The 13,227-nt window shown below is 42.8% G+C and overlaps 1 protein-coding gene across 1 annotated transcript; it reads right to left on the minus strand.

Annotated features, from left to right (window-relative positions):
* Window positions 1–1,100: 1,100 nt before the first annotated feature.
* retreg3 (reticulophagy regulator family member 3) lies at window positions 1,101–13,194 on the minus strand. Its single transcript, XM_042343349.1, has 9 exons — window positions 12,935–13,194; window positions 9,784–9,890; window positions 8,964–8,994; window positions 7,824–7,950; window positions 7,011–7,095; window positions 5,996–6,133; window positions 5,430–5,509; window positions 4,467–4,599; window positions 1,101–3,609 (listed from the first exon to the last, which is right to left on the minus strand). The coding sequence occupies exons 1-9, from the start codon at window positions 13,129–13,131 to the stop codon at window positions 3,053–3,055; spliced, it is 1,455 nt and encodes a 484-aa protein (XP_042199283.1). The 5' UTR covers window positions 13,132–13,194; the 3' UTR covers window positions 1,101–3,052.
* Window positions 13,195–13,227: the final 33 nt, after the last annotated feature.

Consider the following 13,227-nt stretch of genomic DNA (forward strand, 5'->3'; position numbering starts at 1 on the left):
ATCTGTCAACTCCACCTATTTAAAATATTTCCAGATTCACCATAAATAAAGGCTGCCAGAGGATGTGATTGTGGATTGAAATCTGGTCTAAAACGGATTGTGTTTCACTGCACCTACGTAGATTAAACTGGCTGCCATTTAAATCAAAGCCCCCTCCCCCCCTTTCCTGCGATGAAATAAATAGATGAAAGAATAACAGCAACATGCATTACAGCTTCAAACCCGACAGGAATTGCAATCTTCCAAGTCTTTACCAATCCAACATTAAAGATATTTTACATTTATTTCACACAGAACAAAGTCATTAAGGCATAAGAGGATAATGAGGATCAATTGTCATTACAAGGGTTAACATTAAACAATTTAGGAAGAAAGACTTTCTTAGCAATCTGGACTTCAACTAGATCAAGCGCTTCTGGCTGTGGTATTGTAAAATTCTCAGATGTTCAGTTGCCAGACTGGTAAAACAAGGGAAGGTCAAATTTAAGTCCTATAATAAACGGCAAAGCTTTCTGATATTTCCCCCTGCGGACAGTTTTGACATGAATTCTGCAGCTGGGATGAGACAAAGTTAAAAACTACCAACAAATAGCTTCCATTTGTACAGCACTCATCACATCAAAATGTCCGAGGGCTTCATGGGTAATTGCTGTGTGATGACNTTTTTTTGTTGTCAGTAAATAAAATACGATAACAGAAGGTCACAGTGAAGTTGCTATGACTCAGTTTTGTCAAACTTTACAGATGGGTTTCATCATTTATGAAAGGATGATTTAATAAGTTTGAGAAAATTTTCTTTAAAGGTTGTGCAGCAACAATGAACACTTTGTAGACACAGCCCCTCCACAAGGACAAACTTGGGTCATTGCTGCTCCTCTCCACTGCTATCTATTACAAATCTAAATAACATTTAATTACACAAAAGTCAACACGGCACTTCAGATGCTGGAAATCTGAAATAAAAACAGAAGTCATTGGAAACACTCAGCAGCTCAGGCAGCATCTACGGAGAGAGGAATGTGAGTTAACGTTTCAAGTCGATTATCTTTCGTCAGAACTGCCACGGTCATCGATCTGAACCTTTAACTCACTTTCCTCTATCCATAGAAGCTGCCTGACCTGCTGAGTGTTCCCAGCGACTTCTGTTTTTATGCCATTTAACTGACCTTTGCTGGTTTTTGAAATCAAACAAAAGTTCACTGGTGCTCAGAGCAGGGAATAAGTGCAATGAAGCAAAGAGGTCAGAGCCAAACAGCTTTGACCGCAATAATGTATTATTCTAAATAAACCAATATAAATATTATAAATATATGCAATATGAATAAGTACAAGAGCAAGTGGCTCAAGTACAGCCGCAATGATTCAAAGCAATGATAAAGCGCCTGGAGCCACCAGTAATATTAGATTGCCTTTATCCAAAGTTTCAGATGAACATATCACGTGTCTCTTAAATCTCGAGTAACAGGCTGTGTTCGGACGTTCCCTCCCCCACCCATACACACATATGTGTGTGTTTGTATATATATATATATATATATCTGATACCATGTAAATAAAGACAGATAACAGACAAGGAAATAGTCACCACTCATTGGCAGATTCGTTCAGCTGTCTATTTCTAATACTCAAGCCCTTGGGAAAGTCCTAAAAGAATCTGTTGAAAGTGCCATCAGTTCTGGAATCTTTTAGTTCCATTCCTGCGTCATTGCTTGCAATTTTTACTGTAAACTATCAGAATAAATCCGCTCGAGGTCAACTTTCAGAGGGCTGAAGAGGAAAAAAAAATTGAAACTAATTCTGAGGAATCTTCAGCCAGCCTTTTCAAAATGGAAATTTGTTTGGGATCTTATTCCTAGTGAGTGCTGGTAAAGATCATAGCAATTTGGCACTAGCTTTATACGACTGTCGCTTTATCAGTTCACAGAAACACTGGGTTGTGTTGACACCATCCATCAGATATCACTGTAATTTTGTGCATTGGAGCATGAAGGAAAATTAAGACTGATCATGGTATACGAGTTAACGCACAAGGCTGGATCACCTCTGCGTGCAATTCCCTCCTTGGACTTCAGAGAAAATATTTCGGACTCAAACCCTTCCACTGCAGGACGTATAATTTAAATATTATTGCAAAATTATACCCCTGGTCCCTTGCTGGTGTTCGAATTAATATATTTCATTAGTGCTGGAAATGGAGCGCTTTAGGATTCCCTCCTGACAAGAAAGGCATTATACCAAATGCAAAGATTACTGTGAGGATGATTATGAAATGCTTATGGTAGTAAAGGTATTGAATCCACTCGACTGGAAGATGCAAACATGGATCTGTGAAACTCACAAACTCAGTCCCTGATGTACATTTGAAAAAGCTGAAGTGTGAATCCAATCAGCTAATTTCACTGATCTTTCCAGAAAAGGTATGGCACAATAGCATCCTGTTTTGATTAAAACAGCAAATGCTGCTTTCTCAGCCTATTGAGAAGAGGTGAATAAACAGTTTACTGTGCTACTAAGTCTACTGTGCAGGTTAGAATAAGTGTGATATCTTAAGTACTCAGAAGTTACATCCAGGCTTGATGAAAATGAGAATCTCATTTTGCAGCACAAATAGGAGACTGACAGACATGAGGAGCTGAGCTAACCAAGTGAAGTCAGACAATTACTAACGAGGTTTAGTTATTGAAACCTATTGCTGCAGTGCCTCCTCACCTTTTCTTAAAATGGAAACCATTCAAATCAACAATGCAATTCTCAGACCAGATTTTGCTGATTTGACAGAAATTCCGAGTCAGGAGCTGGAGAATACAAGAGCTTTCCGAAACAGCTTTGAGGAAAAGGAACATATACAACAGAGCATAAACACAACCACTTCACCTTCCTGAACAATGAGATTATTTCCATCTGATGGGAAGTAATGGTGAGCGTTGGCTGAGTGCGTTCACAACAGGTTCAGCCACACGCAATGTATGGCATCAGGGCTGTTCCTGGGGTGGGGTGTCACAGGTATATGGCACAATGGTATTACGGTAACTCTATGACTTCCAGTGAGTGGCTACAGTGGTTTGCGATCTCGGAATATCAGCTCCGTAAAGCTACTACTGTTTTCGGGGGAGGCGGTGTTTGGATGCTGGTGCGTTCCTCTCTCCTGTGAGCTGGTGCTCTCGCACTGACTCAGCTCCGACTGGTCTAACAGTTCAAAATCATCGGCTTCCGCGTCAGTGTCCATCTCACTACTCGAGTGTTCGTGCCGAGGCTGAGCAGCGGCCCTCTGAGGATTCTGCTTCCACCCGTATTGGGTCTCCTGACTTGCGCCGGACAATGCGGCAGCCATCATTTGGTGGGCCAGCATGTTTGCCAGACCAAAGCCTTGACTACCAACAAAATTCAAGGGTGACGGCATCCCACTGAGGGAAATATCGGCGTCTATATCTTCCTGATCAGAAAACGTACTCGCATCATCCTCCTGGACTACCAGGTGATCGGGACCCGCGGGGATTCCCAGGCTGGCATCATCATCGTCGTCGACTCCAGTGACGTCGGGATTAATGGATGGGAATTCTGGAAGATCTCTGGCAAACGATTCTTCAGGATCGCTGTGGCGGTCGAGATCTAGGAGAGACAATGCAAGAATTACTGTACGTACGTCGGTAAACACAGAATCCTTGAATGTTACAGCAGATACAGAGCACTTGGCCTATCACGTTTATGTTGGTCTTTCTCTCCACATAAACTACTTAATCTAGTGGCACTCAAGAAATCTTGCTAACCTTTCCCAAGAAGCATATATAGAGGTCCCTCAATCTGCACTCTCATCATTGGTGCAACATACATTTACCCCTCAAACATCAATCTGCATGCAATCCCCTTAGTACTGCACGCCAATACCCAAGCAGGCACAAAAGAGAATAAAATTGACAAATGGAAGAAGGAACGTGGGATGTTTGCCTACATGATACAATCACTACATTTTACAGTAACTCCAGTGAAGCGTTTTGAGATGTCCTCTCGATGCTATATTAACAACAGCAGCAAATTACATTTGTATAGCGCCTTTCACATCCCAAATGCTGGACAGTCAGGGATTTGGATCCCAGCAATAATAATAATAATAATAATAATCCTTGCATTTGATATAGCGCTTTTCACGTCGGGAGGACGTCCCAAAGCGCTTCACAGAACACACTGTAAAGTGAATTGACTGTATATTTGTGGGCGAACGCGGCAGCCAATTGCGCACAGCAATGTCCCACAAACAGTCGTAGATTGAAAATGACCCAATTTTTTTTTTTATTATTGTTTTTTGGTTTTTTTGGAGGGATTATTATTATCTTGTTGATAACAAGGGGTTGGGATCAGGAAGGGTGGAAGGCAGGGATAGGAGGGTGACCGAAGGCGCGGTCAAAGAGGGTCTTAAATTAAATGTAGAGATTATTACTGTAATGTTGTGGTGAAGCTCATCAACATACCCTCAGAGCCATCCGTGATTGGGCTTTGTCCTCGGGATAAATTGAACGTTCCATTGTCAGCACACGACACTTCTGCATCCGAATGCTCAGAGTCTGAAATTTCCAATTCCTTGGCAACTATGGAATCATCCAGCTTTACATTGAGAGAGCGAGAGAGAGAATGTACAGTGAAGGATTGACTGCAGAAGAATATTTCGCGTGAAACTTTGCAAAAGAAAAGTATTTCGAACAGACTATTGATAACAGATGTGTTTCTGCGACAAAATGATAAGTATCACAAATTGCGTTCTCTGTCTGCACTCTCAGTGTCTGCCTATTCAGGAGGACTTTAAAGATCCCATAATTGGAGAAGGAGAAGGCAGTTTCTCCATATGAACTCAGATAATAATCCTTTAAATTAATTATCGGGCACATCATGTCTCTGTATAAGATCTTATTGAACGCAAAATAACTGCTTTGATTGCCTGCAAGATACTAAACTTAATTATCTGTGAAGCGTTTTGAAATATTCGATGCAATAAAGTGCCATAAAATGCAAGGATTATTGGATCATTACTACTTTAAGTGCTCGTAAACTTTTATAATTGATGAAGAATTAAAAAAATAAATAAAAACTTTAGAATAGAACATCAATGCCACATTTCAGTCAGAAATAAATGTTGATGTTAGAGCAAGGAATTTTTGAAAAAAATGTACTCTATGAAAAGCTGAGAGAAAGATATACAGTTGATATATTTTCTGAATAATTAAAAGCTAGTTTCAATTTAAGATGGTTCAAAAATGCCAATGAGGTTTACAGAAAATTACCAAGTTTGTACATATTACGGGATACAGTACATAGGTAGTTTGGGACATATTTGCATGCAACCGCCAGAAAGATGGAAGGCGAACTAGGTGGACCTTGGTCTTTTTTCGGCTAGCATTTCTTATGTTCTTATGCACAGCCAGACAGATAGTTCATACCTGAGGGCAAAATGCTTCCAGTTCAGCTTCACTGTCACTCCCGTCGTCTGTCGCTCCTGCATACATTGCTCTGCAGCGCACTGCAACAAACACATCATATCCATTTCATCTTCCCCAACAAGGTCAAATTGCACAGCATACAGCCAGTAAAGGATGAATTAATTAAAAACAGTTATTGGAAACAACACTAGATGGTTAAAATTCATAACAGGAGGGGGGACGGGAGAGAAAGAAGGGATACAAGAGCTAATTAAATAAAGGTGCTCTCTCACCAAATCAGCTGACGCTTCCACCTGATATGCATTTGAACCATTAGCCATCATCTATTCCTCCCTTCTCCCCCACCCAATTTTTCAAGCCCCACATCTACACCCTGACCCGCTCAACTTTCTCACCTCTGCAGTATTGCCCACCTCGCCATTACTCTCTGCCCACAGAGACCCTCAGCCTTGCATTCATCATGTCTTTCTACGCTTCACTTTCTAAATCTATTAGCAGAGACTGGAGAGCAGTGAAGACTGGAGGTTGCAGTCGATCACTTTCACAGAGCAACTGAGATGACTCACACTGTCGCTCCCGCTGTTTAGTTGCCATGTATCCTTTCACACTAAAATCCAGTCGCTCAAGCAGGGGCTCAATCCTGGCGTAAACCTTCTGGCCCACACTGTGATAGATAGCAAGCGGCCACAGAAGCATCCCAATCACTGAGGAAAGGAAAATGACAATTCATTCATTAGTGGAGAGAAACAAAAGGAAGTTTCCAGATTGTCAACTGTCAGCGGAGGGGAAAAAGCGAAACACAATGTAACATTTCTCACCATAAACAACAACAACTTACATTTATACAGTGCCTTTCATGTCAGGAGGACATCCCAAGGCGCTGGACAGTCAGGGATCCGCACCTGAGCTGGTGGTTGGGATCAGGAGGGGTGGAGGGCGGGGAGGGTTGGGGTAGGAGGATGACCGAAGGCATGGTTGAAGAGGAGGGTCTTGAGACGGGTCTTGAAGGAGGCGAGGGAGGGAGCAAGGTGAAGTTCCAGAGGTTGGGGGCAAAGAGGCTGAAGGCCCACCCGCCAATGTAGGGCCCTTCGCATAGTATAACAGTGTGGAACACTGAACAATAGTAGAGTTGGATACAACAACAACTTGGATTTATATATAGCGCCCTCCACGCCTGACGTGCTTGAGCTGCTTGGATGCTGAGTACTGGAGATAGGGAAGCGACCAAAGGTGTAGTTAAAGAGGTAAGTTGTATTAGCTGGACTTGCGGATGGTGGAACTGTGGAAACCAGTAAGTTCATGATTAAAGTAAAATCCCCATGGGTAGGAACCACACAAGCCATGAGTAACAACTGCCCATTTATCAATTACTTGAAATATAATTTAAAAAAGTTAATTATTAATTAACCCAGGGGAATCAGAACAAAATTACTGAGAGTATGAGAGACTGTGTGCGAGAAGAAGGGATTGGGAAGGTGCACGTTGTGACTGTTCCAAGAAGGGAATAACACAAAACAAAATTACATTTGAATAGCGCCTTTCACATCAGGAGGACATCCCAAGGATAAACACATTACTTACAGCTCATGTAGGACAGCAAGACCCCAGGAACGTAGCGTCCGATTACAGCCAAGAAGGTGAAAACACCACAAACTAAGAGACAAAACTGAAACAGAAATTCCAGATCATCACTTAAAAGTCTATCAAGCCATGTGACCGTAGAGTGGAATTTCAACTTTGTTCCAACACCAGATGCAAGGTAACCCTAAATCAACAACAGCATCCATATAAAAATGAATGCTTTCTGAATATATTAACTTTATTGCCAATGAAATAATTGCCCCTTACTGCATTTCAAAAAAACATAATTCTCCTTCTTAGAGATACTCAAACCATGTCTTGGCTACAGGGAAGGAAAAAGCAATCTATACTCTCGGAATCTCTGGCAGGGCAGGGGTAACTGTCCCAGCAATCTATCATAATGGATTCCCTCACTCTGTCACTCTGAGCGGTCACCCGGGTTGGGGAGCAAACTTGCATTTGGGAAGTGCTTTGTCTTTGCTCCAGTCAAAGCAAACTCACTAACCAGTTTATATTCAAACCTAAATCTGTATCAATCACTTTGAAACAGTTTGAAAAGTAAAGCATCAGAAAAAACCTTAGTTTTCAAATGGCCTTGGAAACTCAATGCAATTCCTAATTAATTTCAGTGGGTGCAGAAACACAGAGGCCTGCTGAGGTCATGCAATTTAACAGCATTTTTAGAATGAGGAAAAGATGCTTTTATCAGTCTGATTTGCAGTAAGATATCTACAGATGTAGCACAATATACAAGTTTTCCCCATTTGAAAATTCTTTGTTAGACAACTGCCATTTTAATAAAGCTTTTCTTACCTTACCAGGATTTTGCTTCTTAAAGTGGTATAAATTTTCCAGGAAACTAGCTCCATTTACCCAGATCTCTGCTATTCGCTGACAAAGCTCAGGAACACTGAGCAGTTTTGGATGAACCAGACCCCAGCTGAACAGGAAAGATCAGAAGTATATTGATGAGTAGCAAATGCATTGAGTTGAGGAAGAACTTCTTCACTCAAAGGGTGGTGAATGTATGGAACTCACTACCCCAAAGGGCTGTTGACGCTCAGTCCTTGAACATATTCAAGACTGAGATAGATAGATTTCTTATTGAAAAAGATATTAAGGGATATGGGGAGAAGGCAGGTTTAGGTTATTAGTTGGAGTTAGATTAGAAGATCAGCCATGATTGAATGGCAGGGCAGGCTCGAAGGGCCGAATGGCCTACTCCTGCTCCTACATGTTATGTTATGAACATTCACTTTCTTCACCTAAAAGTAACAAGTAATAGGGGCAGAATCAATGGGTGGTGACAAAGCTGGGCCTGTGAATGGGACCAGTGGATGGGTAATAATAACACTAATAATCCTTGCATTTGATGTAGCACCTTATCACATCTATAAGCCACCTCACAGCGCTTCACAGGATATACTGTAAAGTGAATTGACTGTATTTTGTGGGCGAAATGCGGCAGCCAATTGCGCACAGCTTTGTTCCACAAACAGTGGTGGATGATGGATTGGCATAACCAGTTCGTGGGGGATGGGCCCGAGCTTGGAGTCAGCCTTGTAACGATGACAGCACTACAAACTCCTCACAACCAATGGGGAAAAATTCCAACTCACGAATATTGAATAAATTCTAGGAATGGTCTTTTTCTAAAAATAAACTTTAAAAAAAACACTCTGTTAACATCAAACTCCAGTATGGCAGAATCCTTAATTCAGGCCAATCTCCCTCTTCAGACTCACTATGAAACAGACTGTAGCATCTGCTTGCCTGGCTGTGCTGCCATGGTTTCTGTGATGTTACTGTCAACTGCAGGTGGAAGGCAACTAAGTTTTACAACTGCTTTTTAAACAATTCATCCAAGCTGCCACCCCTTCTATAACTACAACATGCATATGTCAAGAAACCTGGCTGCCCCCCAAAATACATAATAAAGCCATTTTCTTATACCTCTCAGCATCTTGGTCTTCCAGACGTTCCTCTTTAAAAAGAGAAAACATTATTAGTGCGACTCGACAGCTAAATTAATGCAGCAGTCAAAACATTTATATGCACTTCACGTCACGAGTTGCATTGGAGTGTGGTGATTAGTTATGTAGGTAATGCAAATTGGAGCATTTTGCATTCTCTTAAAGAACAATTTTTTGAATGGGAGTAGCTGTACTGTAGCAGTTACAATAACATAATATTGCACAGCATGAATTCTCCTACAAAGTATCAGAGTATTAGGGTTTTAACGCTGCTGAAACCCTCATCCATGCTCTTGTCATCTCCGCCTCAACTTCTCTATGCAATACTACCTGATCTCCCCGACTCCAAACAACGTCCAACTCATTCGGAACTCCTGCTCAAATCCTGACCTGTGTATCCCCAACATCCTAGTCCTTGCCAGGCTCCATGTTGCAGAATGGATCAATCCAAATCCTCACACTCACCTACAAATCACTACATGTTCTATCATCTCCCGACCCTCTAATCTGCTCACACCTCAAGGAGCATGGTGAATGGATTTAAAAGATAAAGGATTAAAAGGGATTAAAAAGATCTGACAAGATCTCAAATTTATAGAACAGGCACGATCGAATGAATGGCGTCCTCTTGTGGCTTTCCTCTGATCCAGGAAAAATGTGACGAGAGGAGGTGTTAATCAGGATTCTATTGCGAGTCCTTGAATTGAACACTACCACACACCACTGTGACAGCCTGTGGTCACCATTACCAGAAGTGTTGAGACGGATTATAAATACAAAGCCAAGCGACTTGTTCTTACCTTTGATTTCCGGCCAGATTTTGTTCCTCCAGGTGTCAGCACAGACAACGACAATCAGACTGAATGCAATGAGGAAGAGCAGCCTCAATGAGGTCAACGCCAGAAACCTGGGGAGATAAATGAATACCATTACACCCAGAAGCAGCACCATCAGTGCACCTATTAAGGTGCAATTTATCCCAGATTTGGATAGTGGATCAAGGACCAGACCTTCTCAATCTTCATTGCACTGCAATTGACATCACACACTGTATCCCCGTGTTCACTCCTGCAAATCACTGTTAAGTGTAATGATTGCGTATTTGTTTTTGGAACATTTGCGCTAAGCAGGTCCCACAAAAAGCCATGACCAATTTATCTGGCGGTTGTTGATGTGGACATTGGGAAGAGTCCATTTCTTCCGTAATGAATGAAATCTTTAATGTCCACCACCTCCCTTCCACTCCATGATATTCGGGTTTCTAAATGCACCACAGGATCTTGCTTAAAAGTAACCATGTAAGAATTGGATAACTAATTTCACCCACTCACATAAATGCAGATTCTTTGGAGAAAGGTGAACATACAGTAAAATCATAAATTCTAAGATAAATTTTTAGCTTCGGAGACAACAATAACACAAATGGGAGCATTTGGCTTTTCTTCAGAAACTGTTCAGCCTTTCAGAACAAGAACTGACGACACTGAGGAGAAGCTGTGAACACGTGACACCACTTGAGTTGATATTTATACAGAATGCAAGAGCAAAGCTGCAAGCTCAAAGTCTCAAAATTTTAAATTAATACTCGTCACTAAAAAAACAGGCCAGTAACTTCATTCTACAATCTGATGGATCAATGACTGTGTTTTGCCAAGTGTTGCATTGTATTTGCACGCGAGCGCTGGAGGATTGTCACACACAACACGGATATGCAGCGGATTTAGAGCTTGGAATCTTGCAGAGTCATCACTTTTGTTTATAAATTTGTCCCAGATCTATTTGATTCACAAGATTGGTTCAGATAAAGAAGGCCTTTCAGCCTATTTGCTCTCATTTTTTCAGAATACCCCACTTTCCCTTCACAGCATCAAGCCGTTTTTTTTATTAAAAAAGTGTGTTTTCAGCCACCAAACAACCTTTCCAGTAACCTATTTTGTTTGGTCAGACACATCTGGAAACCCATTCCTATGCCTAAGATTTTCCAAGCCAGACAAAGTTCCACATGTCAGCCTGGCTTAGTTGGATGGGCACTCTCATCTCTGAGTCAGGTTTGTGGGTTTAAGCATCACGCCAGGACTTGGAACTCATATCGTCTATGCATTCATTGTCAGAGGTGCTGTCCTTCTGCTTGCAACGATATTGTGCTGCTTAGCAGACCCACCTGGAGATCTTGTGCCATGCACTCACCATCTTGAATAGTGGACCACACGGTGGAACATGATGGTGGGTGTCCTTAAAATGTTGAATTATCACCCTTCACTGTTCCAAGAGCGGAGCTTGAGGGTATCGTTTGGCAGGTTCGAGGGAACACTAACTTTTGTCTGGACTCTGTCCTGCAGGTTTGAGCCCTTACTAAGTGGAAGGCAGTTACCAGGAAGCTGGGTGAGCAGTACCCCTCAGCACGAAATGAGCAAGAGCATTGCCACCAACTTCCTGCCCACAGCTTGGACACACATCCCTAATGATTGAGGAGTGATGGTTCCACCAGATGGAGGTACTGAGTTCGAGCAGCCGCTTCTTATCACTTTGCATGCTCATCAAAGTGGATTCCAAACCCTGGATATATGAACACTTGTTCACAAACCCAAACTCCAGGTAACGCCTTCCAGCAGCTGTCGTCCCAAGCTACAGAATTTCATCAGCTATTTGACGGCCTTCGTTGGTAGGAAGATCTTTACAGGATGTGCCAGGACTTGTGACGTGCCACCACCTGATGTTCTGGAAGTCCAAGTTCAATGCCATATATCAGCACCAGCTGCTTGATCCAGGTCCTCACGTGAGGGGCTTTGGCAAATATAGAAGTTTGCCTGTGCAGCCAACTCTATCTCAAAGGTGTTCAGCAAAAGGTCAGAGCTTTCCATCCCTGCAGTTTCTTCCCCTGTTTTATCACACATCCCCTCACTGTTTGATTCTGGACTTTACAAGTTGGTTGGAGGAAGCCTCTCACTTCATTCTAAGCAGCTCAGAACCATGAAGGAGATCTGTTTGGACACACTATTTATCTGCTGTCTTTGAAGAGAGATGAGAATGACCAGCTGATCGTCACCCCTTCTCAGCAGAACTGGAGCTGAACAGACTTCAATTGCGAGTCGCTCAGCAACAGAATGTCAGAATTGCATCAATCCTCTGTGGCAGTCTTGGTGGTTTCTGAGCCGTGCGGGTCAAGAGTCCTTCAGAGCACTGCTGATGACAAACCAACCAGCTGACTATAAAAACATCCTGAGCTTCCAGACATCCTCCCAGCATGAAAGGCACTATATCAAATGCAATAACAGCAACACTGAAACTATCAACTTAAGCCCTCACAGGAAATTTCAACCCAGACCCACCTGTTTCTGACCCTAACCCAGAAGCAAGTACTACCAACTGAGCCAAGCTGTCACCTGACTAGAATGTTAAATCGATCTGAAAGAAAGATAAGTCGACATTTCAGGTTGCACACTTCATTTCAATTGTACCAACATCGCCCCATCTCCTCCCCCCCACCCCACACCCACCCCCTCCGTGGAGTCCTGTAGCTCAGTGGTTAGAGCACTCGCTTTGCAAGTGAGAGACCTGAGTTCAATTCCAGGCAGAGGGCGAAACCTTGGGCAAGTTTCCTTACTCCACACAGAGCCTAATAATAATCCCTCCAAAACCCAAAACAATAATAAATTGGTCAATTTCAATCCACAACTGTTTGTGGGGACATTGCTGTGCGCAATCGGCCGCCGCGTTCGCCCACAAATATATACAGTCCATTCACTTTAGTGTGTTCCGTGAAGCGCTTTGGGACGTCCTCCCGACGTGAAAAGCGCTATATCAAATGCGAGGATTATTATTATTATAAGGAGGTATATCAAGTGGTAAGGATTATTGTTATATATATATATATGTGTGTGTGTGTGTGTATCTCTCCGGATTTGGTTTACAGGTCACCTGTACACACACAAACACACAGTGAAGACGTACCAGAAACCTGCGTTGACGCTGAGGTGGAAGAGGAGGCTGTGCCATGGCCGGTCCCACACCAACACGCTCTGGCAGTAGGTGAGCAGCCGCTCGTGGTGCCCGAGGAGGCGCAGCAGCTGCTGCTGTCGGCCCTGCACGCGCCGCTGGTGGTCGGGATCAAGGCCTCGACGCGGTTCACTACCCACCGCCATCTTCATCTCCTCAGCCTCGGCCTCGGCTCCACACACACACAGACACACAGACACACAGACAGACAGACGCCCCACAGACACACACACAACACCGCGCGCCGG

The sequence above is a fragment of the Callorhinchus milii genome, unplaced genomic scaffold, assembly GCF_018977255.1.
Source record: "Callorhinchus milii isolate IMCB2004 unplaced genomic scaffold, IMCB_Cmil_1.0 Scaffold23, whole genome shotgun sequence".
In the NCBI taxonomy this organism is placed as follows: Eukaryota; Metazoa; Chordata; class Chondrichthyes; order Chimaeriformes; family Callorhinchidae; genus Callorhinchus; species Callorhinchus milii.